The sequence below is a fragment of the Colias philodice genome, chromosome 17, assembly GCF_061535455.1.
Source record: "Colias philodice isolate Cphi_HAF_F1 chromosome 17, ilColPhil1 Martin Lab GWU primary, whole genome shotgun sequence".
Taxonomy (NCBI): Eukaryota; Metazoa; Arthropoda; class Insecta; order Lepidoptera; family Pieridae; genus Colias; species Colias philodice.
Window position 1 is genome coordinate 5,866,175 of NC_143102.1, and position 17,732 is coordinate 5,883,906.

At 31.6% G+C, this 17,732-nt stretch overlaps 3 protein-coding genes across 4 annotated transcripts; 1 reads left to right on the plus strand and 2 right to left on the minus strand.

Annotated features, from left to right (window-relative positions):
• Positions 1-2,689: 2,689 nt before the first annotated feature.
• On the minus strand, positions 2,690-6,182 carry LOC149481121 (hexamerin 70b-like). The gene is made up of 5 exons (XM_089706086.1): positions 6,086-6,182; positions 5,532-5,659; positions 4,525-5,316; positions 4,299-4,420; positions 2,690-4,211 (listed from the first exon to the last, which is right to left on the minus strand). Exons 1-5 carry the CDS (start codon positions 6,180-6,182, stop codon positions 2,690-2,692), a joined length of 2,661 nt encoding a protein of 886 aa, XP_089562212.1.
• A 2,891-nt stretch (positions 6,183-9,073) lies between these two features.
• LOC149481122 (uncharacterized) lies at positions 9,074-10,580 on the plus strand. 2 transcript variants are annotated; one of them, XM_089705914.1, is made up of 3 exons: positions 9,074-9,640; positions 9,749-9,828; positions 9,903-10,580. In XM_089705914.1, the coding sequence occupies exons 1-3, from the start codon at positions 9,366-9,368 to the stop codon at positions 9,941-9,943; spliced, it is 396 nt and encodes a 131-aa protein (XP_089562040.1). In that variant the 5' UTR covers positions 9,074-9,365; the 3' UTR covers positions 9,944-10,580. The 2 variants fall into 2 exon arrangements, with proteins under 2 accessions (XP_089562040.1, XP_089562041.1); XM_089705915.1 differs by having other exon boundaries at positions 9,767-9,828.
• Positions 10,581-13,060: 2,480 nt separating this feature from the next.
• Positions 13,061-16,183, minus strand: LOC149481123 (basic juvenile hormone-suppressible protein 2-like). Its single transcript, XM_089705442.1, has 5 exons — positions 16,093-16,183; positions 15,698-15,831; positions 14,616-15,452; positions 14,357-14,529; positions 13,061-14,178 (listed from the first exon to the last, which is right to left on the minus strand). Exons 1-5 carry the CDS (start codon positions 16,181-16,183, stop codon positions 13,143-13,145), a joined length of 2,271 nt encoding a protein of 756 aa, XP_089561568.1. The 3' UTR covers positions 13,061-13,142.
• Between the last annotated feature and the right edge of the window lie 1,549 nt (positions 16,184-17,732).

The window sequence follows — 17,732 nt, forward strand, 5'->3', positions numbered from 1 at the left end:
TATTTCTAGTTTTATTAACCGTATCGTGAAAATAATCTACAACTTTTATCAAAATATTGTATTGTTTAGTAATTTTTAGAAGAAACTTTGTCTTTTATTGTTAATTTTCCTTTTGCTGCATGGTTATGTGCAGTGGCTGTGTTTTCTATATGTGTTCTTTAAATAATTGTTCTTGACATCCTATTTTAACTGCATAATCCTTTTCTATCAAAATACTTTTGTAATGTTGAATATACCAAGCGTTTTATTTTATCTCCCGTTCAAAGTGGTTCAAATCAACACATCGATACGAATATAGTATAATCACTTCCTAACATTAACTAATACCAAAGATATGCGGAATACCTTGGCTCCTGAAACTATTTCTGATTTACACTCGCCACGATTGTGAGTTATAAGATATTTATATCGATTCATTCGTTCATGTAACTGCTTGTGGGAGGCTATTAATTTGAAGAAGTTTTCGATTTGATTGTCTTACAATAATTTCAATGATATATTCTTCCTGTCTGTGCATTCCATTTGCGAACTAATTCTCTAGTGTTTACGTATTTGCATTTTATTGTGTGTGAATAAAAGCTATGCCACATCAGACCTAAAAACAAATGTTACATTTTTTAAGTAAGAAAAAGTAACATACGATTTAAAAATATAAGTAATGTTGTCTTCGTTTCATTAAACGCAAGTGATGCAGGTCTTCATGACTCACCATTTAAAAATGATTGCAATTAAAATATTAGAATCAAGGTGCCAAAATTATATACACCAAGACACCCACAAACATTACAATGTTGTCTATTTTTAATTTATTAATTACAGCGTGTTGAAATGTTGAACACGACAGAAGTTATAATAGACATTGATGTATAACATGTCGTGTTTATTGCAAGTGCAGTATGGAGTGGGATTTATGCAGTATTTGATCTAGCTGCTGCGATCTCCAACTAATTAAATTTATTAGCTGATGCGTAACAAACATATGAGTTTACCGGATATCTGAAGCATATTTGTGTGCACATTATAGATTCTGTCCTTTGAAAGCTGCATCTTTGCTATTTGATGTTGTATTTACGCGTATAATAATATGTAATGATAGAGATAGTTGACAAGTCCTTACGGAATAAAAGACTTATGCACTAATGCTACTTAGACATATTTCATTGCCTGCCTTGTTTTTTGAGGTTAACTATGACATTTTTATTTATATACTTGATGATATATGGGTTCGTAAGAGTGTTGTGTGCCTATTGAAAAACCATAAATCGTTATGTCGATGAAGCGGAAAATATAACTTCATTTTGGCAAGTGTGTGCACGCTGAATGATGCGTAGGTGCCAAGACTCAATTATTTTATACTGTCTGTCCTTATGGCTATATTACATTTTGACATTGAGTAGTAATTGTCATGCGCAATTTAGTTTTGATTGGAGATTAATTATAGACTAATTATTATGATATGAAATTCCTTTAGAACGCGGCTAAATTTTTTTAGCTTTTCACTCTCGCTATCGAAATCTTAGATCGAAATAATGAAGTTTATTTTAGTGTAGCAACGTGATATATTTATTTTGTAATACGAATTTATTTTATGAATAGAGAAAATATTTATCTTCTACAAATGAGTTCAGGTTATTTGAATAAATATGTCTAAAACTTAATGTTATCAATTATCAGGTTCAGTCGAAACAGTTTACTACTTCTATTAAAGTTCAAATAAACCTTTAAAATTAAGTGAGTCATTAATACGAGATCAGTTTATCATCATCACATTCTATACAGTAAATCTCTACAAAACCAATACGATAAACGATTAAAATCATAATTTGGTTGGATACCAAATTATGATTTAAATCGTTTGAAATTATTGAAGCTGAAGCCGACGTAAACTGGAGCAAAGTTTACCGTATAGCCGAAGGGATAGCGCCATATAAAATGATCTATAATAAGAGAGCCTTGTAAACGGCTGTAAAAATACTTCTGTTTCTGTTCTAGCCGTTGTCACAGTAGTGAACGATGGTTTTTAAATTTTCCGTGATGAAAATAGGGAAAGCGTAATATCTTTGTAAAATATTTGGCTAAGTTCCAGAAGTTCTGATAGAAAATCGCGTGAAATAGCAATAATGTGCATATGTTTGTCTGCATTTGTGTTCGTTTTAATGGGTTTTAAAAATCAATATATTTCCGAACGTTGTTTTAGAATGTGAACTCGGATCGCTCTTCCGTCCAATTAGATTTCATTGATAATTGTTTCATTGAGAAGTGATTTGGCTGCAGTCGTGGTGCCAAGTTGATGGCAGAAGGTTCAAAGGAAATACTTTATTCGAAGGTCTAGCACCGATCATCGTGAATATGCGAATATGAGTGTAAATAAATACTTAATATGCTAATATTATATCATATTATATATGTTACTAGCTATTAGTAAATTTTTGGGCTCTACAATTTAAGTACGCTAAAGTAGAGTCAAAGTATTTAGATAATTTTTGATTGTGTATCTATTTATGTTTCTAGATTGAAAGCTTTTGTGCGTATTATTTTTGTATATAATTGTATTAAAATAAAAGGTGGTACTTATTATAAGTAAAAACACGATAAGGAATATGATTAAAAATTTATTGTCAAAAATTTTAACATTATATAATATTAACAACGATATAAATAATTAAACTTACACTAAATATTTTTAACTTTATTCGTATACCTTTTCAATGCTCGAATCATCGAATGTGAATTGTGGTGGTTTTAAAATGATATTAAAAATGGTTGGATAACGTTTCTTTGTTGATTGCAATAATCTTTTTGGTTCAACAGTAACATCGATATCTTTTTCAATAACTGTGTCCACGCCATCTTTTTCCTTAAATTCTTTCACTTGATCTTTAACAATTTTGTGAAATTTGTTTAGATTTTCGTAATCTTTTATTACATTATATTCCAAATCGTCGCCTTTATCATCTTTGAAAGTAACTACTTTACTTATTTCGACATCTTTTCTCGTATCAGTTTTGTCATCCTTTTTAGAAACTATTGGATCGCGACCATCAGCTTCAAAATCATATTTTTTACTGAACAAACCTTTGCTTGATTTATAATCACTCTGGTCTTTCTTCATAGTAAATTCCGATTTCGACGCTAAAGCCAAACGATCGGTTTTTATCATATCGGTTTTATCTGCTTCGTCAAACTTCATTTGATCGTTTACAGATTCTTCTTTTTTTCCATACTGTCCTTTGCGAGATTTATAATCGGTTTGATCTTTCTTCATAGTGAACTCGGGTCGTGCTACTAAAGCTAATGGATCAGTTACAATTTCTTTTTCTTGGTAATTGACATTTTGCCATTTTTGTTCACCACCATAATTACTACCATCACGTCCATATGTTGAAGGCTTGCTATCAATCTTATTTGTTATAATGATATCTTTCACCAACGCATTGGGAAGATTAAATATTTCTTGGATTTCGATATCTAGGTCTAACGGATAGCCTGGAGATAAAATTGCGTCATAGTTTAATTCAATATTTGTTTTAGAACCTCCTTGAACTGCCTTAACGTAAGGAGCGACGATAACAAATATTTGGAACGGTAAACCATCTGTACTACCTTTCGGCAGTATTAGTCGCGTCGGGAATCCAATTTGGGATTTCACTGATTTCAGTGATAAGGCATCTACTCCAAACTCAGAATCCACAACCCCTTTCCGAATTGTATCTAATGGAGTAAAATCTTCAGATATGTTATTGATTTCGTCTGATGTTCTTGTTATGATATTACTTCCCTTCTTTAAGTTCACTTCAAAACTATCAATTAACAAAAATAATTTTCTCTTTTCAGCGATATCTCCGGGCATAACTTTCGGGCCCAAATAAACTTTTACTAGTCCTTTTTGAACTACTAATGACGAAACATTAACTTTGATAGCAAATGGTTTATGATTTAGCCTCGTTTGGCTAAATTTAATCTGGAAATTAGGGTCTTTGTCACCGTATTTCAATGCATCAGTTACATCGAACTCATAATTGTCGAATGAAGTTATCATTTTTTTCACATCAATATTAGTTACTTGTACACCTGGGAAGTAGAGCTGATTCTTACTATAACATGGCAATACTTTCAGAGCGTTGTTAACAAGATCAACCATTTTCTTATTAATCTTCCAGAAAATTGGATCTCTTATTATTGTCATGTAATGGCTTAAAGCTGAAGGAGAGCTGAAATATTTAAAAGTATGGTATTAAATTTAAATACTAATGAAACACAGATAATACAGTATTGAAAAGGAATATCATCATAGTTACCTGTTTACTGCGGCATCATTGCTAACGGCTTGCATGGCTAAATTGAGGTAACTGTTGTTATTTGTAACTAAGATTTCCATTAAATTATTAAGAATTGCTGGTTTACTGTAACCGCCATCTCTCTGCAAGTATTTAAGCTTAATTATATAAAAATAAATTTAGGAACAATTAGAGTAGTAAACAATAAGCATTGTATAAAATAAAAATATAGTAATCAATGACATACCATGTGTGTAACTGTTGTAGCTATATTGTGCTCAATATTTTTCAATGAGGATATCAAGTCGATGTTTTTGACACCAGTTGAGGTTCTTGCACAGAACTCTTTTCCATTTGAATAAATAAGCACGGGATCGTAAGGAGTGACATCCATATCATCCCAGTCAATTCCTTCTAATTCGTATAATCCATTGGAATATCTTTCTAAATGATATCTAGTCATAAGTTGTTTCATAAAATGGTATATGTGTTCTCCGTATCTTGTACTACTTTGGAACTCAGTATCTACCCATGGTAAATATTTTAAATTCGTTAAGAAAAAGTATGAATTTAAACCAACGTCTTCGTGGAAATAGGCTAACTTTGATTCTTCTGTTTCTTCATAATCAGTGCAGGTGTAATTGGCGTCTATGATATAAGCATTACCATCTTCCCGAATGCCATCTATTGAAGAAACGTCTGCACCGCTCATAATTGATGACGCTTTAATGATAAAGTCCTTCCTTACGAAATAATTAGGTAGCAATTCATATGGTGCTGGGACTGACACTCTTTCTATATCTTTTCGAGTAACAAGAGCCATATAAATGGCATCAACGAACACTCCACAGTTAACGTTTTGCCGAGCCCAACATGCCGCTTTGTAAAATGTATCAAAGTCTTTTGCGTAATATAGTACTTCGTAAATAGCACGCAACTCGTTAAAGTGATCTATGTTTGTTTCAGTAAATATTTCCCCTTTGGCAAGTAGACCTTTGCCTGATTTTATACTTTGTAAATTTTCCACAACATTTGCTTTCTGAAAAAGAAGTATATGCTAAATTTAATGTTTTATTCCAAACTGATTGCCTGTAGTGTTTTATAAATGCCGTTTAATGTATAACTTGCTAAGGTTTATTTATTCGTAGAACAAAATATATCTATACAGTAGAGCTACACGAAAATAAATCTGTCTGAAAGCTTTTAAAAATTAATAATGTAAAATTTAAATGCAAAAACATTAATAATACTTACCAAATAGTCTGATGCATCAAGATTAAACTCTTCACTTAATCTTTTAATTAATGGATTAGAACTGTCTTCGCAGACATTCTCAAATAATGGAAGCATTATCTTTTGTATATGAACCCATCCGAATGAAGCTGAAATAAAATAATTAATAAGTAAGATAATTTGAAGAAATGAAGGACTTTTATAATTTGATTAATTTTGTAGACATTCCTTAATCATTATTTTATACACAAACATTTAAAATCCGGTCTATTCAAAATTTTTATGCATAATGCTTGTATACAGTATTAAATGAAGTGCAAAAATATTATGCAAACGAAACCAGACTGCTTAGCCTAATAAATACTGTTTCTAACAAATGTAGCATAATATTATAGAACTAACATACTATATGCATTTAAAAATCAAAGCTATGTATTGAAATAAGTTTGGAGAAACAAAGTTTTGAGTTTTGACGATATCATAATATCAAAAATTCTATCAATTATAAAAGAAAATTATTCAACAAATTTAAATTAAACAATTAATAAATAACACTAATATTTAGAATTTCTTACCAATTTTAGGTCTTGCGGGTGTGACAGGGACTTTGATTAGAAATCCCACGGCACTAGCACAAATGCCTGCAAATAATAATACAGTTAGCGACTTCATTTTCAATCGAATACTGAATTTACTAACTTTCGATATCCCTTAAATACTTTCATAACTAAGCATAATATTCAATTAATTATTGATAAATAGTTGAATGTACTAATTACTGTATTACGACACAATGTTATATTGGAGACGAAAGTTTATTCGGTCAATAATCCTGCTAAGAAAACAAAGGGTTCTGGATAATACTGCGGTATTTTTGTATTTAGGTATTAGGTAAAAATATGGCTATGATTCTTCATTTTCATGTTGTTGTTAGACTATTTGTTCTATAAAGATGCTCAGTTGGATACATGTTTCATAGAAGATAATATGTATAATGGCTTCATGTGCGAATTCACATGTGAATTGTCTAAAACATAATAAATTATATACTAAAACATTCCTCTTGAATCACTCTATCTATTAAAAAAACCGCATCAAAATCCTTTGCGTAGTTTTAAAGATTTAAGCATACATAGAGGGACATAGGGACAGAGAAAGCGACTTTGTTTTATACTATGTAGTAATTTAAACTAGTTTTCTATAATCTAACTTCACAATATATTCACTGAATAGACGTACTTTTTTCTGAATCTAATTATTAATTCACATTTTGTTCCTATTTGTGTTTTTAACAGTGATCTATACGGGAAAGCGTAACATACAGTCAGCGATTATTACTTATTAGTAGATAGTAGCTAATGAATCTAAAAATGGTTTTCTCAATTTTCTATCTATCACTAAAGTCACTCATTCATATAATTAGTCACTAATTAATAAAAAGTTGCAGGAGGTCGAACTAACGCACATATAAACAAACTATTATCTCACATTTGATAATATTCGCAAACAAAATAATTAAAATGGTAAATATTACTGTGAAGTTCAAATGTTATCTGAATGTATGTAATTGTTAAGAAATGAAACTTAGGAAAGTTTTATTCTTTTACCGAGTTGCTATAAAATTATGTGTAAACTATAATTTCCCCGGTATGGAAAATATGTTATGTCTTATATTATATTATTATTTGTAAGAATAGAAACAAAACTATCAAGTTAGTTTTATAACGGTAAATCTCTGTATATAAAAATGATTCTCTGTTGCATGAACGGGCGGAACGATTTTGATAATTATTTTTTTATTATATTCCTTGAAGTACGAGGATGGTTCATAATATGGAGAACGAACTTATAGAGAAAACGTAAACATGTATCACGGGCGAAGCCGGGGCGGACCGCTAGTAGGTACATAATAATATGACACCTCCTTCTTCGACAAATTTATAAGTATTGCCAAGATTATATTGTGTACTGAAATTAAGTTTTCATGGGAATGGGTACCAGGGTATAAGGTTTCATCATGGTAAGACTACCCTCAAAAAACCTTATATCTTACAATCCCTTTGTTATCTTGAAACAATCAAACCAACTAACTCATTTAAAATATTATAGTAAATTGCTAAAAATTCTTTACCTACTTATTACAATAACCATAATCTATAATATAAAAATGTAAGAGAACGGCTGAACCGATTTCGTTAATTCTTTTCTTATAATATTTCTTGAAGTACGCTCTACGAGGATGGTTCTTATGGAGAGAAAACGTAAACATGTACCACGGACGGGCAAAGCCGCTATTACAATTTTCATAAAAAAAAATTATGCTGAAGTATAATTTATAAAAGCGCCATCTGTTAAAATATACGTAAACCGTTTCGTATTTCACAGGCATAGTAACATTACACCGGGATAAAACTATAATAATGCAAGCATAAATTCATAGATGGCGTTAGTATAATCACTTATAAAGAAATTACTTTTTCTGAAAAAACTGAGTTGATGCCTATGCCGATTTTGAGTCAATCTACTGATATTACAAAGTTGAAGAATGAAAATTTTTGCGGGAAAGCGTAACAGACAGACCGACACTCGACAGACAGACAGAGTTACTTTCGCATTTTAGGGATATTGTATTATGGTAAGTATCTATAACTGTTTTATATTCATAAATTGCATCATAATGTCCTTAGTCCTTACTGAATAATCAAAAATTAAATAAAAACTAGAATTACTCAATAAAGAAAATCATATATACTATTGCACGCCTCATAAGCGAAGCGTTGAGGTGGGTACTACTGTCACTTCGCGCAAAACATCTGATTTTTCAAACTTAAAATGTCTTTATGTATCATACATTGCACTTGTAAGATAATACATACACACACATATTAAGAAAAAACACTATATTTAACGTTCATGATATTTTTGATGTCATTTTTGTTATTTAAACTAGTTAAAAAACAGTTTAAAAAAGTTCTGTCTTGGACGTCCGTGTGTCTGTATGTGCGGATCCTTTTTCTTGTTAACACGATAGCGACCGAAATACTTTACTAATCGAGTCTTTTTTTTTTCTCTTACGCTTGAGTATGCTCAGGAATAGAACCCTTTCATTTTTCAGGGTCTGATTCGATGTGGTTTAATTGTTATTAAATAAACAAAAATAATAATTAATAAATATTTATTAAAAAAAAATTATGAGGCGTGCACTTTTGGATTTTCCAAATTATTTAATTATTTATACAATAAATACATAAGTATTCTAGAGGGTCCTACCTAATATCTTCCAATTTTCTACGAACTAGAAAGAGCACAATAAGCATTAATCAAAAGTTTTATCAAGAAATCTTTCTCAATTTCCATTCCATCCTTCTATTCTGCAAGGAATCTCTCATACTTATATTATATACTAGGTTCGTGTAGTTACGAAGCTTCTTAATGGATACATAAGTAATAAGTATATTCGTCCAATCTCGTTCAAGGTACGCCATATTATAATTATACTATAATGTTCATTAATATAACATTAAATTTATTGAACAAAATTACAGAATTCCTTTAAGGTGATGAATTAATTTTTCTAACATTTACGGCCCTTTTCAAACCTTCGTAATTTTTATATTATTAAAGTTGTCGTGATGAAAATTCTTGACAAGAAAGTTCAATAGTAACACAATACGTCTACCGTTTTAGAAACATGATTCCATGATATTTTCTCGATAGAAAAAAAATACAAAGTTATCATTGTTATTTTTTTTTAATCTCTGGCATCTTCAAAATAACAAACGTAAAGTTACGACTTTTTGGATATTAACTATAAAATATACAACCTATACGTCTACCGTGTTAGAATTTTGAAATATGCGATGGTTTTTAAATAAACAAGAAATACTTGAAATTAGCGCGCGACCAGCCAATATAGCGAGAGCCGCCCTGTACCTTCCTACCCCGATCGCTGCACGAGTCATTCCCGCTACGGCCGTCACACGGGGAACTTGTGTCGCTCGCGCAATCGTAAAAAAGGGTGACAACACGATAAGACAAAATGAGACAAATGGGGACAATAAAGAAAATAAGAAGAAGAAACATAAAGGTTGGAGGAAAAAGAATGCTTACAATTGGAACAAATTAATGAAGTAAGTTGGTTTTATTTTAAATTTGATGATAATTGTATTATAGACGATGTTTGTTATGTACCCCTGTTTTAAGTACATAACGAATGTGTAAGATTTTTTCATTTATAGCATAAATAATCTGTTCAGAAATCCGGAATCCAGAAGGAAAATAAACCCACTGATTGTTCACAATGTGAATCCACTCCTTCGTAAGTACCTTTATTCAGTCAAAAATGTATGTTATCAAAGCTCTACTGGTTTTATCGCATGATTCCATTTTTAGCAAAAAGCAACAAAGTGCAAAGAAATAAAAAATCATGGTGAACTTAGTGGAAGTATGGCGGACATAATATGGAACAGGAGCTCATTGGAGTAGTATTATATTTAAAAAAAATACGAAATAATTTCAAGAATTACATTTCTTAGAAGGTGGTAGATAAGTATGTTGTATAAAGAATTTGATGTTGATATTTATTTCATTTATACTTACTACACCTGTGCGGGAAATTGCTTAGTAATAAAACAGGTTTATATTCATATTTACATAGTAATGTGAGTTTTCATTTCGAAAAATTTTGTGTAAGTATGTATATTAAATTGAGTTCCTGGGTGATCTGGAAACACAATTGGGCCCGGAAGATGGCGCTGCAGTCACTCCTCCTAATGACATGAACCGATTTGGATGAATATTTGTGTGCACATTTCATTTTTGTGGGATGATTGGTTGATTCGCTTTCACATTAGCTAATATTATGTATTTTTGTTGTTAGAAAGTAAACTTAATTTAATGTTTATAATACATTATTATTGGTATAAATAAGCCAGTGTTCGTCTCACATTGCTGTACCTGCCTACCTACCCTACCAGGGCCTAACTTTGTTCTGGCTATTTTATTTTGATTATTTGTAATGAATAATTACAATTATAATAGAGTGCAAAAAATAAATACATGCGTCAATAATTATATTTTGTGTTTTTTTAAACAATTTTTTTATTTAAAAAAATATCATTCCGACCGCGGCTTTGCCCGCGTGGAATTAGATTATATCGTGAATCCTGTCTTATCACACAAAAGTGTTCAGTTCGGATAAAAAGTATCCTATGTGTAAATCCAGGCAATTAGCTATATTTTATCAAAATTGGTAATGTAGTCTTGACGTGATTAAGTAACAACTAACAAAAAAATATACAAATTAACATCCAAAGTTTCGCATCAGTTTTACTGTATTAGTGATATCTTCCACTCTTGACTTTGACTGAGAAGAATTAGGGTTTATAACTTCTTTCAGAAATATTACCTTTCATTTCTGGGCATGATGTAATATCTACGTCAGCATCAAATTCTATCTAAATCCATTCAGTAGTCCGCGTTATTGAGTACCATTTCATTTTTTTCAGAGTAACAATATTTTTTGTTATTTTAAAGATTATTTATAACCTGTATTATTTTGTAATAAAGTAAACATTACGAAATAATAATAATTATTAATAATGTCTAAGTAGTTGTTAAAAAGAAGATTATTTGTTTATAAGCAAGAAAATAAAACCAATAAATCAACAATTAAATATATGTATAAGAATATTATAACTGTATGACGACTCCATACATGTTTGTCCCGAGTCGGCCAGCGGCAGCGCGGCGAGTTTGCAAGAATGACTTCGCGCACACCCGCGTTCGCGATAGCGAGCTATTAGACTCCGCCCGCCAAGCAGTAGATTTTTTTTTGTGTATCGTCTTAACTGCAACACTTACTTTAGTAACTTATCCTAATTATCAATAACAATGTGTAACAATACACAGCTAGATCACAGTATTACAATATTAGAGATATTGCCTATTTTATTTATTATTATTTTAATCTTTCATGTTATATTATTATGCTGCATGTAAATGTAATTCATAAATTGCAGTCTATGACCTAAGCCCTCATAATTTTGTATGACGTTTGTGTAAGATAGATTTGCGGTATACAATAATAACATAAGCCCCAATAGTCAATTGTTTTCAGGAATGAAAGAGCCACACTTTTTATTTTTGGGCTTTTTAAAAACCTGATCGAACCTTACAAATTAATCGTACGATGATGCATGTAACTATTTATGTACTTCAATCACTCTTCATTTCACAATATTCAGCTTATTAAAACGAATACAAATACGTTAAAACCTAGCATCTTTCGTGATTGTATTGTGGTAGGTATTCTTAGGGATTTCCTGAAATCACGGATTTCCTTGTTTCCCTTGACATAATTGTATTTTTTTCTGTGCATTTTTTAACATTGACGGCTGCCTCTATCTATGATCAGGAATTCATATGGACTTCAAAGGGTTATTGATGAATTCGTTTTTCTTTGTTAAATCACTTGAGAAAGTTGAGGAGTTGTTTATTTAAGCATAAACTATTTGAAGGAAAATGCTTGTTTATTTACTGTGTGTAAATTGAGTGTTTGTTAAACATTCTGACAAAACTTTTAACCATATTGTTAGTTATGCACTTTCTTTTATATTTTAACTATTTCAATCGCTATTAAAAGAGTTTAAAGGATTAAAACTTGTGTATTACTAGAATAATGAATCATGTACCCATTATGATTTATGTTTTATATAATTTTTTAATAAATTCAGCTATATCATTCTTATATTAATTTTGGTATTTTGTTTTGATAAATCTTGAGAAAATTCAATCGGGATATTAACATTCATTACTTTTACATTTACTAGCGACCCGCCCCGGCTTCGCACGGGTGCAATGGCGGCCGGCCGGTACCGCCGCAAACGCTACGTCCCGCAATTTTTAAATCTGTATTAATATCTTCGAAAATATTCACTTAAATCATACAGTGTACAGGGCCATATAGATCTATATTAAATGAACAATGTATTCAAGGTATTTAATTCGTTAAGGATTAATGCTGTATTGGTTAAAATCGCTTCGAAAATTAACCATTATTTGTCGTAAAAAGTAAATGACAAAAAAAGTTATTGTGGGTTATCCATAAGAGATAGACATATACCATCGCGGACTTTTCTGTAGACCTTTTCAATATGTACAATACTTAGTACATTATTTTGGTAAAACTCGTAGGGTTCAGCCTGCGTTGTATGCAGAAAAATGTAAGCAGAAAAAATGTAATTATTTACGACATCACATTAGAAACCTCAAAAATAACAGTACTTCTCCACTATTTAATGGATGTTATTATACATATAAACCTTCCTCTTGAATCACTCTATCTATTAAAAAAAACCGCATCAAAATCCGTTGCGTAGTTTCAAAGATTTAAGCGCACAAAGGGACATAGGGACATAGGGACAGAGAAAGCGACTTTGTTTTATACTATGTAGTGATATTACCTACTGGCTACTGTTATACCTTTATCAAAAATGTAAGTATCTTAAAGTGTAAAATAAAATACAATTTACTGTATGAAACATTTTATTGTTGCTATTCACTTGCCATCTTAATTCTAGTTCAGTCAGCCGTAAGGACTATAACTAATTACCTATATACGAGTACGTATGCTTACATATCAAAATTTTCCATACGCATATTCACGTTCTTGTTCATTGTCATGTCATCATCTACAAAGTAGTCGTCGACCATCATGGGTGTCTTATAGGTCATGTCGTAATCTTTAACAATATAGTTGTCCCAACGCATCTTCATGTCGCAAACTTGTGCCTTGTGGTAAATCTTGACATCAACGAATTTCATGTTCGGGGTGAAGAACTTGGTAACGTCAATGACACGGTCGAATGGGAAGCCAAGAGGCATTCTGTCGAGTAAAACAGTTGATCTAAAGTCAACAAAGTTGTCCTTACGGTATTGTTCAAAGATGTTCATATCAACATTGTCCACTAATCTCAATGGAGTCACGATAATGTAAAGCAGCATATCCATACCACCAACACGTCCCTTGGGAAGTAACAACCTTGTTGGGAAACCGGTGTGGTAGTTCTTAAGATCCTTGAAGTACAGATCTTTGTAGTCAGTGACACCACTGAGCTTGTTCCAGAAATCTTTGGTTCTCATTCTATCACCAACTACATTGTGCATGTCCTTGGAGTCTCTTACAATAGTGTTCTTACCAGTGTTGATTTTATAGTAGAAAGTATCAAGTTCAACGAAGTTGTATCGGTTCTTGTTGATGTCAATCAAACGGCCCAAATGATCTTCTTTCGGACCTAAGAAGATTCTCACAATACAATCTGCGGTTTTGTCAGATACTACGTCAAAGCTGACTTTGAATTGTTGGTGATTCAGACGACGTTTACGCACAAAGAAGGTCATGTCAGATTTGCTCTTCTTTAACTCATCCTCATTGAGGATAACGGCGTTGGTCATGTCCATCAAATAGTCATCAAAGTAAGTTAATAGCTTGTTAACGACAACGTTTTCGATCTTAACTCCTGGGAAGTATACGTCTTCATGTGTGTAAGAAGGCAGACGAGACTTGAAGAGAAGGAAGGAGTAAGAGAGGCGTTTCTGTAGTTGATAGAAGACTGGATCACGGAGAGCAGTCTGGTAGATATCCAAAACAGTTGGCACCACGAAGTACCTGTCAAATTAAATACAGTTAATTAATTTTTATTACGGTATTTTTATAATTACACAAAACGCAATGATACAACATCATACACATAAGATTGTATTAGTTCAATATGTATAATAGTGATTGACTCTGTTGATTTAATCATAAGTATTTAATATTTATATGTATTTTTGCTTTGACTTACTTGTCAGTGAACCAAGTGTTGAGACCAACGATCGATTTCATCATGATGAGCATGTAGCGGTAAGCCTCAATGTGATCTGTCTTCACGTCAAATCTATCAACAGCGCCATAAACGAGTTTGCCTAATTTTTCAACGTCATCGGCCTTTTTGAGGTCGTATCTGATTCCATCAATCTGAAAATACATATATGTTTAAAACCAATTCGTTAATTGAACTTTAATATTATTAGTAATTATAAATAAAATGATGGTGTTCTTACCTCGATAAAGCCCTTAATGATAGCTTCGTTGATAATTTGTTCATAAGTTTCAACAAGATTTGTAAAACCGATGTTGTTATCCTTAACGATGATATGATCATTAAATCTAGTTGGGAAGTGTGCTCCATTGCTCATCATAAGCCATGGCCAGTATCCTTTTCTGATTGGTCTGTTCCATGAAAGAACTGGAATATCTCCTAGGCCATTAGAAAGACGCTCCAAGTAGTAACGGGCAAGGATCTGTTGGTACACATACATGGTCATTTCCCACCGTCTGTTGATGAACTTGGTGTTGAATGTATCATCCTTCATCCAGAATGGATAGTCAACGTGGAAGTAGTAGTAGTATGTGTTGAGGCCAATATCTTCAGTGAAATATCTTAATCTGTCTTCGTCATTCATGTTGACTCTCTGGTCGAAAACATTCTCGTCGATTATGTAAACGTCTTTGTCTGTTTTTTTGATACCATAGAAGTGGCTCAATGATCCGTCAAGAATGCCCTTTTTCATTTTGAGCAAGTATGCTTTCTGGATGACATCGGCACGCACAAAGTAGTAAGGGTAAATTTCATATGGAGGCGGAAGGACGATTCCTTTGCAGTCTTCGCGGTGTCTGACGGCAACGGTTAAAGCGTAAACGAACATGCCTTCGTTCAAGTACATGCGCATCCAGCATGCGGTCTTTATGAATGTGTCGAAGTCCTTAGCGTAGTACAACATGTGGAACATATTGACCACTTCTTTCAGTTGACGGTCGACGTGAAGGGTGAACACTTCACCGCGAGGAAGGAATCCCGTTTTCATGTTGTTCAGGAACTGCTTGACTACATCTTTTTTCTGAAAATGATTTGAAATTGAATTAGCGATTTGATTGTATCATTCCAATAAAAAAAATCTCGTCGCAAAAATCTCAAATTCGTGACGGATAGGCGAAGTTACTCACAAATTCGTAAGCGTTATTATATCAAGTAGTGTAATAGATATGAAATAAAATTATCCCATACCCTACAAGGGGTAAGGAACATAATTATATTTTTCCCTTCTGTGGAACAGTTAGAGATGTCACATTTTTATTAACTCACCATATAGAAGTCCACATTTTCTTCAATAGAAAAACGTTGCCCGATGTCAATTATTTCCTTGTATGTAACAGGTTCTAAGATGTGGTTTAATAATTTGAGAATGAAGAATTGACGCTCCTTAATATCCGTGGATACTGAAAACAACAATATTCACGTGTAATAAAACATAAAAACATATTTTTATATCTTTTCGATATGACGTCTCCCTTAAAGTAAAGAATAATAAATAAAGAATTAACACCAATTAAAATATGTACGTAGAATTTTCACAGTAACATTATTCCTTTGAAATTTTAAAGTACATCAAAATTCGATCGCAAAATCGCTTATAGAGTACCTAAGATCCTTTTCTGAACTTAAACAAATATTTAGAACAAAAATCAAAACTATCTTACGTTTGTATTCACCCTTATTGTCAATGACGTCACTCCCTGGTACCGCGCCAGCCAGGGCTAAGCCCAGCACTAAACAGAAAACCACCTTCATCGCTATGGGCTTAATGCTAACTATCAACCATTTCATTCCCAATATATACCTTTCTTTTAACAACTAAAATTGGCCTTTAACCCTTAATCAGCTCGATAAGTATAAGGCACCTTTCATTGTTTCATATTTACAAATGTAAATAACTTATCGCCGTGTAAATTATCTTTTTACTTGTTTATAAACATGTATGCACTTATTAGTTCACAGAGGCAATGACTGTTATGAATTATTATTAACAAAAAAGATACACGAAACATTTTAAAGGGATAAAAACTCGTACCGTATTTTTAGTACAGTAAAATCTAAATAATATTAACAATTTACCTAAGTATAGGTTTAAAACCATAATCTTGGTGGCGATAATAATATAAAGCTATAATAATAATAACTCTCTTATGTAGGTATATAATTAATAAAAATATACTTAATATAACTACTAAAATTTATTACATCAGAAAAATCACTGGAAAATATCAACTTGCAATATGATTCCAATTGCATTTTATGCAAACTTTCGTTTCGTAATGTCCATAATATGTTTTATCATGAACACTACTTATATAGACATGCTTATTGATTTACAGATAAAATCTATGTATAAAATTAAAAACATTCTGGCAAAATTTTTATAACATATAAGCCGTAAAGGTATCGGAAATTAACTTATTAATAACCTACTAGAGCTAATTTTAATCTGGTACTTTAAGATACGATCAATGACGTAGTAGTATAATTATCATTAGTTATAAATTCCAGGGATACAAATATATTCTATTGGTCTAATACCAAACAATAAACTAAACAAATTATAACTAGGTATTGTTAATGCGATAAATCTGAATTTTTTATAGGTAGGTAAGTTCTAAGTAAAATATTTTTGTATGATTGACAGTGTAAACAAACATAAATTAGTTCATTAATATGGAAACCATATGGAAACCGTTATAATACGTCAATAATTATTGGAATTAACTCTATTTTAACGAAGCTTTTAGCATTATTTTATTAACTTCACCTGTTTTTATAGTAACCTTTAGCAATGGCTCTTTCAGACTACATTTTTCCAGATGTTCAGCCGTTTTTTTAGTTATAAGTGGTTTAACTAACATCACTTTCTTTTATTTAATAGGTAAATATAAAAAAGATTCATAGGTATAATATGGTACATACTAAGATGTAGTTGTCTTCCACTTGGTCTATTTTTATTCATAGGTCTGTTAATTATTATGGTTGAGATATTTCCCCTCGGTAAAAATTAGCTTATGATGTCATACTCTAGGCAACTGACTATCTCCAGACACGTAAAATAGCTCCGTTGCGATATGAAAGAAAGACAAACAAACACACTCTCGCATTTTATTATTAAGATGTTAGTTTATTGTTACTCAGATAAAAGTAATATCTTCAAGAATCTTCGTTCCAGGTCAAGTTGATTTCGACACGTATTTTTACTAACGCGTCTAGAAATACTAGCAGGAAATTTCTGGAAATGCAATTTTAAATTTATATATTCAGGTTCACCCTTATCATGAACTAGCTGTGCCCCGCG

Excerpts from the sequence above, each read along its gene's own strand:
- LOC149481121 (XM_089706086.1), bottom strand. The coding sequence starts at position 6,182 with ATGAAGTCGCTAACTGTATTATTATTTGCAGGCATTTGTGCTAGTGCC. Across the intron at positions 5,317-5,531 it reads TTGATGCATCAGACTATTTG|AAAGCAAATGTTGTGGAAAA; the intron begins GTAAGTATTATT and ends CTTCTTTTTCAG. Across the intron at positions 4,212-4,298 it reads AATGATGCCGCAGTAAACAG|CTCTCCTTCAGCTTTAAGCC; the intron begins GTAACTATGATG and ends TAAATATTTCAG.
- LOC149481122 (XM_089705914.1), top strand. The coding sequence starts at position 9,366 with ATGCGATGGTTTTTAAATAAACAAGAAATACTTGAAATTAGCGCGCGA. Across the intron at positions 9,641-9,748 it reads AATTGGAACAAATTAATGAA|CATAAATAATCTGTTCAGAA; the intron begins GTAAGTTGGTTT and ends TTTCATTTATAG. Across the intron at positions 9,829-9,902 it reads CAATGTGAATCCACTCCTTC|CAAAAAGCAACAAAGTGCAA; the intron begins GTAAGTACCTTT and ends TTCCATTTTTAG.
- LOC149481123 (XM_089705442.1), bottom strand. The coding sequence starts at position 16,183 with ATGAAGGTGGTTTTCTGTTTAGTGCTGGGCTTAGCCCTGGCTGGCGCG. Across the intron at positions 15,453-15,697 it reads AAAATGTGGACTTCTATATG|AAAAAAGATGTAGTCAAGCA; the intron begins GTGAGTTAATAA and ends AATCATTTTCAG. Across the intron at positions 14,530-14,615 it reads TCATTAAGGGCTTTATCGAG|ATTGATGGAATCAGATACGA; the intron begins GTAAGAACACCA and ends ATGTATTTTCAG.